The 13,697-nt window shown below is 42.8% G+C and overlaps 1 protein-coding gene across 1 annotated transcript in view; it reads right to left on the bottom strand.

Moving 5' to 3' along the window:
* HNRNPLL (heterogeneous nuclear ribonucleoprotein L like) overlaps positions 1-10,347 on the bottom strand; it is a 174,980-nt gene extending 164,633 nt beyond the window's left edge. The window contains exon 1 of the mRNA XM_082249368.1: positions 10,105-10,347. Within this exon, the coding sequence (XP_082105494.1) occupies positions 10,105-10,263 (159 nt within the window). The 5' untranslated portion in view covers positions 10,264-10,347. The remainder of the gene's footprint in view (positions 1-10,104) is intronic.
* Positions 10,348-13,697: the final 3,350 nt, after the last annotated feature.

Here is a 13,697-nt window from a genome sequence, read left to right as displayed (position 1 = left end):
TAGAAAGACCCTATTTAAATACACTCTAGGCATGTTTTTATAACTTTCACTGTACTTTTAAAAGCATTTTAAGGTCTTTAGAGCCGGTTCACATTCCTGCGAGTGCGCCGATCGCATGTAAATCGGAGCGCACTGCTCCTTCATTACATGCGATCGGAGGTGCGGATGCGAATTCAGCCATACACTTTGTATGGCTGAATTCGCACTGTATCCGCACCAAACACGCACATGAGGCATTTTTCCAGCCGCATCAGGATCGGATCGCACAGTGGTTCACACTTGTGCGATCCGATCCTGTGCGAACTGTCAGATCGCACTGCGATATGCGATCAAACTGGGGGTGTCGTTAACATTTCATTGACACCCCCTGCATATCACATATGGCAGTGTGAACTGCCAGGGGTGCGTTTGCGATGCGGGAACAGGCTGCGAATTCGCAGCCTTCCCGCATCGCACAAGTGTGAACCGGGACTTAAACACACTTTTAAAACACATAAAAGATACTGAGAGACAGAGCAAGAGCAATGTAAAACACAAAAATATTTAATTAACAATAATTTAATTAGTAAAATAACATTAATAGGTCTTAAAGAAAAAAAAACGCAATATACCGGGACTGCAAAAACTGAACCGCGATAAAACGGGGGATTACTGTACCCAATAATGTAAGAATTAGGGGACAATGTATCAATTCTTTCACTTAGCAAGGCAAATCTAGAAAACAGGAGCCGCAAGACAGATTCTGAGAAACATTTATTATAATATGGCAGCTAGATTTTTAAACTGCACCCTCAGCTTCTCCAAAGTAGCCCTGCAACAATAAAATCTGCCCCTGATTACTCTTTAATTCTCTCTTTGGAGCACAAATCTGTCATCTCTGGTGGTAATTCCATCACAGTCCTCAGTTGGCTGCCCAGGATTGCAGACCCAGGGGTACAAACACAAAACTGCTGTATTGTCTGATGTGAGAGGTGATCGGATTTGCAGATAAATGTGCAGTTCATCTTTTTTTATACATGTTCCCCCACTATGCAATTTTTTTTAACAGAAAACAGGAGGTCTTTATTCATTTTCTCTATTGCTTTTATGAACAATTAAAGACGGAGTTTGGAAATAGCTGGTGTGCATTCATCCGTTTCTTTTGAACAGTCTGCAATATTTTTCTCAGGCCATCATGCCCTTAGGAAATCCGCTCACCTGGCAAGCGCATACAACATTCTGCCCTGCAAAAATGTGTGAATGGGGGCCATAGTATTTTAACCCTTCCTGGGACAACGGATGACACAAAAACAAAACAAGCATGTAAAATGCATATTAAATGTGCATTCATTTTAGATGAGTTTTAATACGCAGTATGGAGAAATAGATTGTAAAACAACCTGAACAAACTGACAGTCCTAATAATAGGATTCCCGAAAACAACTGCTCCAGACCAGTGCCCATCAGTAGGAGGTCAGTCATACAAGCTGAGAAATTTCGCTTTGTACACTACCTCTATACAGACAGTCCAATCATAACAAGGTAGATCAGTCATAGTCATATAGGAGGAATAAAGACTCTTAGAGCCGGTTCACACTGGAATGCATTTCGTGCGTGTTTCCTGCATCGTACCCAAAACACGCTGTGTCTGCAATCTGCAGCAGGTGTCGGTGTAAAGTTATCTACACCCCAAATGCAGATAGATAGCAAACGCACTGCTTTTGCCTGCACAGATTGCATGCTACCTTGTGATCCAGTTGCAATGCATTTTTAAAGGTAGTGCATGCACTACTTTTGATGCGATGCTGTGCAATTTAAGCCCATTCAAATTAAATGGATGAAAACACACTGCAATTAAATTGCACAGAAATCTTGGTGTGAACAGGCCCTTACACACAGACGTACTCATTTACTGAAGTATAGACGCAGGATCTTGCTGGCAGAAAGATCCCAAATAAAAGACACAATATATGTTCCGTAAAGACCTTAGGTAAACACCCTACGTTCTCATTTAGACTCCGTTCACACTGGGACGACCTGGTCGCCTGACAGGTCGCCGTAGGTCGTCTGCCATAGAGTAGCTGTGGACCCGTTCTAATAGGAGCAACACAAGTCGCTCCGACTTAGAAAAAGGGTCCGGAGCTTCTTTGGGGCGACCTGGAGCGACCTGCATTGACTTCAATGATATGAAGTCCGTGCCGGCCGCTCCGAGGTGACCTGTGAGGTCGCCCCGGCAAGTAGCGTCGCCCCAGTGTGAACGGGGTCTTATCCTCTTCTAGCAACCAGTAATTATTTACATGGATACACTCCTATGTATATAACTGCACTGAAACGTAACATTTTTTTTAACACCTCTGAACTATAGATCTTTACACAGCTGTGTGTATTGCATCTTGGTTCAGATCCGTAAAAAAAAAAAAACGTGTACAGTAAACCCCCCGCTCCATCGCGGTTCAGTTTTTGTGGTCCCGGTATATTGCGTTTTTTTGTGTAATGTTATTTTACTATATAAATCATTAAAAATGAAATATTTTTGCGTATTCCATAGCTCTTGCTATGTCTCTCAGTATCTTTTATGTGTTTAAATGAGTTTCTGTTGTTTTAAAAGTGTGTTTAACCACTTGCCGACTGCCTAACGCAGATCTACGTCGGCAGTCAGCCCCTCACAGGCAAAGCGACGTAGGTCTACGTCGCTAGCTTGTGAGGGTCTAGGGAGCGAGCGCGCGCCGCCGGAGGCGCACTCCCGCGCGGTCACGCACCCCCCCCCGCGCGTGTGACCGGCGGACCCGATGTCCGCCGGTCACTCTGTGATCGTCGGGGGAGAGGGAGAAAGTCAGGCGGCTTGTGTAAACAAGCTGCCTGTCATTCTCCCCGGTGTATGAAGGATGATCATACGGTTCTACTATGTAGAACCGTTGATCACTGTTCATACATCTGAAGCCACAGCCAATCACAGTAGAAAGCACGCCCCTAGGGACACACATAGCCCCTCCCTTTCAAAAAAAAGTTAACCCCTTCACTGCCAGTGTATTTTTACAGTAACAGTGCATATGTATAGCACTGATTACTGTAGAAATGTCACTGGTAACCCCAAAAGTGTCAAAAATGTCAGTCAAGGGTCCGATCTGTCCGCCGCAATGTCGCAGTCCCGCAAAAAAAAAAATCGCAGATCGCCGCCATTACTCGTTTAAAAAAAAACAACAAAAATGACAAAAATCTTTCCCTTTGTTAGTAAACGCGATAACTTTTGCGCAAACCAATCAAAATACGCTTTTTGCGATTTTTTACCAAACATATGTAGCATAAAATAAATTGGCCGAAAATGTTAAAAAATTTTGATTTTTACATTTTTTGGGGGGGGAATTTCATATAAAAAAATGTGAAAAATATTGCTATTTTTGCAAAATTTACGCTCTTTTTTTGTTTATAGCGCATGATCAAAAAATCGCACAGGTGATCAAATACCACCAAAAGAAAGCTCTGTTTGTGGGAAAAAAGGACGCCAAATTTGTTTAGATACAGCGTCGCACGACCGCGCAATTGTCTGTTAAAGTCACGCAGTGCCGAATCGCAAAATACCCCTTGGTCAGGAAGGGGGTAAAATCTTCCGGGGCTTAAGTGGTTAAAGACCTTAAAATGCTTTTACACGTACAGTGACAGTAAAAAAAACATGCCTACAATGCATTTTAATAGGGTTTTTCTATTTCGCGGATTTTCACTTTTCGCGGCTGGGTCGTAATCCCCGCAAAGGAGGGGGGTTTACTGTAACTACAAATGTGGCATGTTTATTTATTACATTTTTTGTACTAGTGGCCTTTGTTTTTTTTCTTCTTTGGTTATAGATGTTTGAAGACGGGCAGACCTCTCAGAAACCAATGTTCTCAAAAACAGATTTGCCCATCCACAGACACACAAAGCCAAGTGTGCAGAGCCCTCTGATTCCTCCTGTATTAAATTGTATTGTAACTGTACTGTTTGCCCTCGTGTTGTAAAGTGTTTCCGCTATATAAATCCTGTAGAATAATGTTATGGTGGCCATACACAGAACGACTTTATATACAATTGTGCTGTTGATAGATTTGCTGTCTGATTGGAAATATAATCAGAAAGTCAAAAGAATAGTTTAACATCTCATACACTAATTGATCATAACAAATGATCTACTTCCCCATCATCACATTTTCCATCCTATCAGAATCAGTTAAAAATCAATTGATTCTGCTGAAAATTGACTAATGACACAGTCCCTGGAAATCATAAAGTCTGGCATACGCAGATTCTGAAAAAATGTCTCACATGCATTCTAAAAGTGATAGAACTTGTACTTAAATTTGGTCACGCTGTGCCACTTTTAGAAGGCAATAGAGAGACTCTTGCCAGTCTCTCTGAGCTGGTCTTGACTAGCTCCACTTCCGTAAGATTACAAGCATTGGTATATTATTTTGAATTTGTAAATCAAAAATACAATCAGCACAATCTTTACAAAGTTTAAAACAAAATAAGCATCCAAAAAGCTAAGTGCATAGAAATCCCGCTGCTGACACTAAATGTGTATTCCACTCCACATCAACATACATAAATATCAAACAATGCTGCGCCAGAAGAAAGTGCAAATAGTGCAATGTGCTAACAACTGGAAATCTAAAAACCATCAATAGAATACATCAAAAAATACTAGCAAATAGTAAAGATCAAAAATGTCCATGTAAACACATAAAGTGTAATAATAAATCATCATGGATGATAATTCAGTGCAAAAACCGCAAACAAAAAGTGCTCTGATCTTCTCCATCACCCTTGTAGATGAGCCTCTCACCTCATTATCTGACCCCTGTTTCACCAGCGGGTCAGAATAAGCAGTTCCCCAATGGGGATAACTCCAATCGGGTGAAGGTCTCTGATCCCTCGGATCACTCACTCAGATAAGTGATAATGGTCCGCATATAATGCAGAAAATAATATCTAGTGCTCTCCGTAGATTAAAATCACCATAGCATTTATTAAAAAAATTGGTACTCACAAGGAAGGCACTAAAAGCTGTGCATGCTTTACAGGCGTCCAAAAAATCTCATGGCCATGTTCTGAAGTGGACAAACTTTGTCCACTTCAGAATGTGGCCATGAGAATTTTTGGAAGTAAAATGCTGACGTAACGCATATAGGGGCGGAGCCTGTTTGTCCACTTCAAAACGTGGCGATGAGAATTTTTATAGGGGCGGAGCCTGTTTGTCCACTTCAGACCGTGGCCATGAGAATTTTTAGAAGCCAACGCCGACGTAACGCGTATAGGGGGCGGAGCCTGTTTGTCCACTTCAGACCATGGCCATGAGATTTTTTGAATGCCTGTAAAGCATGCACACCTTTTAGCGCCGCCTTCCTTGTGAGTACCAATTTTTTAATAAACGCTATGGTGATTTTAATCTACGGAGAGCACTAGATATTATTTTCAGCCTTATATGTGGACCATTATCACTTATCTGAGTGAGCGATCAGAGCCAGAGACCTTCACCCGATTGGAGTTATCCCCATTGGGGAACTGCTTATTCTGACCCGCTGGTGAAACAGGGGTCAGATAGTGAGGTGAGAGGCTCATCTACAAGGGTGATGGAGAAGCACAGAGCACTTTTTGTTTGTGGTTATTGCACTGAAAGTGGAGTTCCAGTCGTTTCCAAGTTTATTAAAAGTCAGCAGCTACAGAAATTGTAGCTGATGACTTTTAATAAACACTCACTCACCTGTCCCAGGATCCAGTGATGCGGCCAGGGGGAGCCTCGGTTCTCTCCGTCTTCTCCCTGTGGCGCCGGCATCTCTGGTGTGGGCACCCCAGCTGTGACAGCTTGCGGCTTTACAGCCGGGTGCGCACTGCGCATGCGCGAGTCACGCTGCACGTGCTGAATGTACAGGCAATCTTCTGGGACCTCTGGCGTGTCCCAGAAGATTGCATGGTGGGAGGGGCAGAGGAGAACTTCCGCCTGAGCCGCCTAGGTGGCCAGAGTGGAAGTGGGAGTGGGTACCTGTCAAATCTAGGTACCCCCCCCCCCCCCAAAAAAAAATGACATGCCAAACGTGGCATGTCAGGGGGTCAGGACCACTTAAAGCGGAGCTCAGCTTTAAGTATCCCCCATAGTGAATTGTTAATACACTTTATATGTTTACATGGACATTTTTGCACTTTACTTTTTGATGTATTCTATTGATGTTTTTTTTAGATTTACAATTGTTAGCACATTGCATTATTTTGAGTTTGGTCCATGCATTGCGCCACAATGTAAACATGGAGCATTTTAGAACTGCCTGAATTTGGCATACAAGTCTTTGTCAGAAGCTAAACACTTCATGAATTTGGCATACAAGTCTCTGTCAGAATCTAAACACTTCATGAATTTGGCGTACAAGTCTTTGTCAGAATCTAAACACTTCATGAATTTGGCGTACAAGTCTCTGTCAGAATCTAAACACTTCATGAATTTGGCGTACAAGTCTCTGTCAGAATCTAAACACTTCATGAATTTGGCGTACAAGTCTTTGTCAGAATCTAAACACTTCATGAATTTGGCGTACAAGTCTCTGTCAGAATCTAAACACTTCATGAATTTGGCGTACGAGTCTCTGTCAGAATCTAAACACTTCATGAATTTGGCGTACAAGTCTCTGTCAGAATCGAAACACTTCATGAATTTGGCGTACGAGTCTCTATCAGAATCTAAACACTTCATGAATTTGGCGTACAAGTCTCTGTCAGAATCTAAACACTTCATGAATTTGGCGTACAAGTCTCTGTCAGAATCTAAACACTTCATGAATTTGGCGTACAAGTCTCTGTCAGAATCTAAACACTTCATGAATTTGGCGTACAAGTCTCTGTCAGAATCTAAACACTTCATGAATTTGGCGTACGAGTCTCTGTCAGAATCTAAACACTTCATGAATTTGGCGTACGAGTCTCTGTCAGAATCTAAACACTTCATGAATTTGGCGTACGAGTCTCTGTCAGAATCTAAACACTTCATGAATTTGGCGTACGAGTCTTTGTCAGAATCTAAACACTTCATGAATTTTGCGTATAAGTCTCTGTCAGAATTTAAACACTTCATGAATTTGGCGTACGAGTCTCTGTCAGAATCGAAACACTTCATGAATTTGGCATACAAGTCTCTGTCAGAATCTAAACACTTCATGAATTTTGCGTACAAGTTTCTGTCAGAATCGAAACACTTCATGAATTTGGCGTACGAGTCTCTGTCAGAATCTAAACACTTCATGAATTTTGCGTACGAGTCTCTGTCAGAATCTAAACACTTCATGAATTTGGCATACAAGTCTCTGTCAGAATCGAAACACTTCATGAATTTGGCGTACGAGTCTCTGTCAGAATCTAAACACTTCATGAATTTGGCGTACGAGTCTCTGTCAGAATCTAAACACTTCATGAATCTTGCGTACAAGTCTCTGTCAGAATCTAAACACTTCATGAATTTGGCGTACGAGTCTCTGTCAGAATCTAAACACTTCATGAATTTGGCGTACAAGTCTCTGACAGAATCGAAACACTTCATGAATTTGGCGTATAAGTCTCTGTCAGAATCGAAACACTTCATGAATTTGGCGTATAAGTCTCTGTCAGAATCTAAACACTTCATGAATTTGGCGTACAAGTCTCTGTCAGAATCGAAACACTTCATGAATTTGGCGTACAAGTCTCTGTCAGAATCGAAACACTTCATGAATTTGGCGTACGAGTCTCTGTCAGAATCTAAACACTTCATGAATTTGGCGTATGAGTCTCTGTCAGAATCTAAACACTTCATGAATCTTGCGTACAAGTCTCTGTCAGAATCTAAACACTTCATGAATTTGGCGTACGAGTCTGTCAGAATCTAAACACTTCATGAATTTGGCGTACAAGTCTCTGACAGAATCGAAACACTTCATGAATTTGGCGTATAAGTCTCTGTTAGAATCGAAACACTTCATGAATTTGGCGTATAAGTCTCTGTCAGAATCTAAACACTTCATGAATTTGGCGTACGAGTCTCTGTCAGAATCTAAACACTTCATGAATTTGGCGTACGAGTCTCTGTCAGAATCGAAACACTTCATGAATTTGGCGTACGAGTCTCTGTCAGAATCTAAACACTTCATGAATTTTGCGTACGAGTCTCTGTCAGAATCTAAACACTTCATGAATTTGGCATACAAGTCTCTGTCAGAATCGAAACACTTCATGAATTTGGCGTACGAGTCTCTGTTAGAATCTAAACACTTCATGAATTTGGCGTACGAGTCTCTGTCAGAATCTAAACACTTCATGAATTTGGCGTACGAGTCTCTGTCAGAATCTAAACACTTCATGAATCTTGCGTACAAGTCTCTGTCAGAATCTAAACACTTCATGAATTTGGCGTACGAGTCTCTGTCAGAATCTAAACACTTCATGAATTTGGCGTACAAGTCTCTGACAGAATCGAAACACTTCATGAATTTGGCGTATAAGTCTCTGTCAGAATCTAAACACTTCATGAATTTGGCGTACAAGTCTCTGTCAGAATCTAAACACTTCATGAATTTGGCGTACAAGTCTCTGTCAGAATCGAAACACTTCATGAATTTGGCGTACAAGTCTCTGTCAGGATCGAAACACTTCATGAATTTGGCGTACGAGTCTCTGTCAGAATCTAAACACTTCATGAATTTGGCGTATGAGTCTCTGTCAGAATCTAAACACTTCATGAATTTGGCGTATGAGTCTCTGTCAGAATCTAAACACTTCATGAATCTTGCGTACAAGTCTCTGTCAGAATCTAAACACTTCATGAATTTGGCGTACAAGTCTCTGACAGAATCGAAACACTTCATGAATTTGGCGTATAAGTCTCTGTTAGAATCGAAACACTTCATGAATTTGGCGTATAAGTCTCTGTCAGAATCTAAACACTTCATGAATTTGGCGTACGAGTCTCTGTCAGAATCTAAACACTTCATGAATTTGGCATACAAGTCTCTGTCAGAATCTAAACACTTCATGAATTTGGTGCAATACAATAACAAGAGGGACTAACGCCAGAAAAGCAGTGCAGCAGCATTACTGAATTCCCCTGCATGTGTCTTTTCGACAATTCATACAGTGGCCATATACGCTTCTATTTTATCTAATCTGTGCGATTCAATCAAAATGAAAGGCTCTGTGATCAATCAAATAGCCAAAACTTCCCTTCTGATCGATTTATACTCAATCTTAAACAGATTCAAACTATGTTGATCGCCCAGGGTGGATTATCATCAATTGATTTACATTGATCAGCAGTAATCAGATACTTCATTCATGAATACAATTGTATTTGTATCATCAGATTAGGAGATTACATGGATAGATCCAATTCTGGGAGGAATCATTCTATCAGATCACTACGTGTTTGGCCACCAATAGATCCAATTCTGGGAGGAATCATTCTATCAGATCACTACGTGTTTGGCCACCAATAGATCCAATTCTGGGAGGAATCATTGGCCACCAATAGATCCAATTCTGGGAGGAATCGTTCTATCGGCCACCAATAGATCCAATTCTGGGAGGAATCGTTCTATCGGCCACCAATAGATCCAATTCTGGGAGGAATCGTTCTATCGGCCACCAATAGATCCAATTCTGGGAGGAATCATTCTATCAGATCACTACGTGTTTGGCCACCAATAGATCCAATTCTGGGAGAAATCATTGTATCAGATCACTACGTGTTTGGCCACCAATAGATCCAATTCTGGGAGGAATCCAATCTATCAGATCACTACGTGTTTGGCCACCAATAGATCCAATTCTGGGAGGAATCATTCTATCAGATCACTACGTGTTTGGCCACCAATAGATCCAATTCTGGGAGGAATCATTCTATCGGATCACTACGTGTTTGGCCACCAATAGATCCAATTCTGGGAGGAATCATTCTATCGGATCACTACGTGTTTGGCCACCAATAGCAATTCTATTCCATGTGTGGCCATCATTAGCGATCATTTATCAGTAATCAGTGTCAGTCTATGGGGACTGTGTCAGTCTATGGGGACTGTATCCCCTGATTCAGGGATGTGAGGAGAATTGTGTACGCATTAGACGAGTGTATAGAATTACCCCATAGCTGGCGGAGTCTCCAGGTACTGTGGCCAGCTCCCCCTCCTGTTCCTCCGATGTACAGTCTATCTCGCCGTCCTCCTGGCCACTCTTTAGCCTCTTGGCTTTGCTCTCGTACTCGCCTTCCTCGTACTGCTCGGAGGATGAAGAAGACGACATCTCGACGGCTTTTGTCCCTCTCTGTCTGATGTGACGCTACAAAACTACGCTTATCCAAAGGAGAGCCGGGCGGAGGAGGGGAAAGGGGCGGGCACAGGCGGATGGGCGGAGAGCCGACGCGCCCAAAGGCCCGCTCTTTACACCTTGTCTGGGATTGTCAGGGAAGAGGGCGCATGTTCCAGGCTTCGCATCAGCGCTTACAGCATAGGAAGGGGGCTATAAGGACACGCCCCCGTGTCAGGCTGCAGCCGCTGGTTGGCTGAACTGTTACCACAGAGATCGTGTTTCTTCAGGGTCCGAGGGGCGTGTAGAGGCGGCCTGGACAGAAGCCTTTGCCTGTCGTGTCTGGCTTTGGTGGTGTTTTCTCCTCATGAATGTTATCAGCAATGAGCACAGCCAGTACACACAGCTGCATAGGACGACGTTATACAGGGACACCGACAAAGACTTGGGGGGCTTATTGTAAACTATGAAACTGCTGAGAAGAAACAATGGAACTTCAGAGGATATAATGAAAGGGAGCTGCTAGGCATTGCTGACTTTAAAACAGTTGGAAAGGATACTTTGTTTTATTATTTTCTTAGAGGTGTATGGTTAATACATGAAAAGTGGCTAATTACTTGTGAATTGGCTTAACACGATTTATCAGGCTGATAATTGCCTAGAGAGCAGTGGCGGCTGGTGCTCCATGGGTGGGGAGGCAGACGGACCATAAACCCCCCCCCCCCCGGACCACCCCATCCCGCACACCCTACCCCCCCATCGCCGGCTCACTCACCCTCTCATCCTGGACATGTGGAGGGCAGGCAGCAGCGGCTATTATCACACAACTGGGTGGGCTCGGAGCTGCGCCCCGAGGCCACCCTTTTTTGAAGCCTATTAGAACCTCTGGCTCTAATCATGTGCTTCAAAATAAAATAAAAAACCCCATTGGAATCCATGCGTTTGGCACCCTGCATGTAGATTAGGGGGCCGAACACGGCGCCCCCCAATGGAGGGGCCGCCTATGCTAGAGAGATGTTTTTCGATTCCCCCCTGGCCTATAGTCAAATGACTGCTGGGCAGGACAGTCCCTGTTCTGGGTAGACTTGATGTGCATGCGTACGGCAATTATTTGTGAGCTATCTCTCTTGCACACAGTGCATCACCGATCAGGGTAAAGAGCCAATGACAGCGGCTCTTTACCACATGATTGCTAGGTGCAATCACAGCCGATCACAAATGTAAATAAAGATCGGTAACTCACGGTTACCAGCTTCTCCTCCTCACACCCAGATCCTGTGCACAACACATTGATTGCCCCAGAATAAAGTGTACCTGTCACAGAAGCCATCAGCAATGTACCCGTCACACAGCCGCCATCAGCCATGGACCTGTCACACAGCCACCATCAGCAGTGTACCCATCACACAGCCGTCATCAGGTGTGTATCAGTCCCAGTGTCACCAGAACCAACCATGTCCAAAAAAATGTTATTGCTAGTGAGGAGGCATTTCATATCCTCAGTATCATAAGTGCTGCCCATCAGCAGAGTACATGCGACGCAGCCGTCATCAGCTGTGTACCCGTCACACTGCTACCCATCAGCAGTGTACCCATCACACAGCTGCCCATCAGCAGTGTACCCATCACACAGCTGCCCATCAGCAGTGTACCCATCACACAGCTGCCATCAGGAGTATACCTGTCCCAGTGTCACCAAAACCAGCCATGTCCAAAGAAAGTTTATACTAGTGAGGAGGCATTTTAAATCCTTAGTATGACGGATGGGAGCAACTGTCTGATTTTGATTCATAGTATGAACCCATCGAAAGTAGTGGATCAGTGACCCAATGGGAAGGAGGAAATGGCCCCTCCAAAAAGGATAAGATGCTCCGAAGCCCAAGCAATCACAAGCAGCGGCATAAAACCCACTGGTTAATTGGCAAACACCAATCTCCCTAGACCCCTGGATGAAAGGCCCAGTACTAGTAGTGGGGTATCACATCAGATCACAAGAATTAAGGCCCATACATTCCTCCCAGACACACTTGAGAACTAGGGATGATCGAACTTTCGAAAAGTTCAGTTCGACCAGAACACCTGAACCTCCCGAAAGTTCGGCCCAGATTTCAGAACCCCATTGAAATCAATGGAACCCGAACTTCGGTAATCAAAAAACACAATTTTGAAGCCCTAAAACCCAATAAATGCCCCTAAAAAGTGCCTAGGGTTCTGGGTCATGCCCCAGGGACTATTAATGACACAATAAAAAGTTCTTAAAAATTGTCATTTTTGATAAAGAGCCAATTATTGAAAAAAGTATTGAAAATAATAAATGAGATTTCTTTGGATATAGTGTCTGGGGGGTCTAAAAAGTGTACCTGTGAAGTTTCAGCTCTGTAGCATGTCCAGAACCAGAAAAAAAAGTTTGTTTGTATTAGAATTAATATAGAACAGGGATATGGCTCCGCTATTTTTACACCTTGCCGGTTTTGTAGCAAGCGTTTTTTTGGGCATTTTTTGGGGGTCTTTGGAGGCAGGCATAACATCAGAACTTCTGTGTAGGGGTATATATACACACACACATGTATGTATATATATATATATACACATACACATATATAGGTGTGAAAGTAGCAGAACACTATGCTTGCGCTAATGAAATAATTAACACCCATATGGCTTCTCTACTATAACACCTATATGTGTGTATGTGTATAAATACATATAAGTGTGTGTGTGTATATATACCCCTATACAGAATTTCAGATGTTTTGCCTGCCTCCAAAGACCCCAAAAAAATGCCCAAAAAAATGCCCAAAAAAACGCCTGCTGCAAAAACACACCTGGGCGTTTTTGTAGCTGGCGTATTTTTGGGCATTTTTTGAGCGTCTTTGGAGGCAGGCATAACATTAGAACGTCTGTGTAGGGGTATATATGCACACACACATGTATGTATATATACACATATATAGGTGTGAAAGTAGCAGAATACTATGCTTGCGCTTATGAAATAATTAACACCCATATGGCTTCTCTGCTATAACACCTATATATGTGTATGTGTATACTTGAAATGATAATGAAAAAAGGTGCGCAAACCAATATAAAAGTGTAAAAGCAGCACTGTGATGAAGTGATAGGCTTGTGACGGTATCAGATTTTCATGCTGCGATTAATTGATTAAGGTTTTGCCACGGTATACGGTATTATCACGGTATTCTATTATTAAATTTAAATTATTAAATTTCCACCTCACTTCAATTTCATTGCTGAATTTAGGGGCTTTGGTTCACTTATGCACATTATTATATAGTCAGTCAGTACAGACTCTGTGAACCAGGCCTAAAATAGGTCATCAAGCAGTGTCTGGCCTAACTGGTGATAACTGGTCCTGGCGCTCGGCTCCGATCCGATGGCCTGGTCATTAAGAGGGCAAATCCTTGTGGTCA

Source organism: Pelophylax lessonae (assembly GCF_965119305.1).
Source record: "Pelophylax lessonae genome assembly, chromosome: 3".
Lineage (NCBI taxonomy): Eukaryota > Metazoa > Chordata > Amphibia > Anura > Ranidae > Pelophylax > Pelophylax lessonae.
This window is presented reverse-complemented; position numbering and strand designations above follow the sequence as displayed.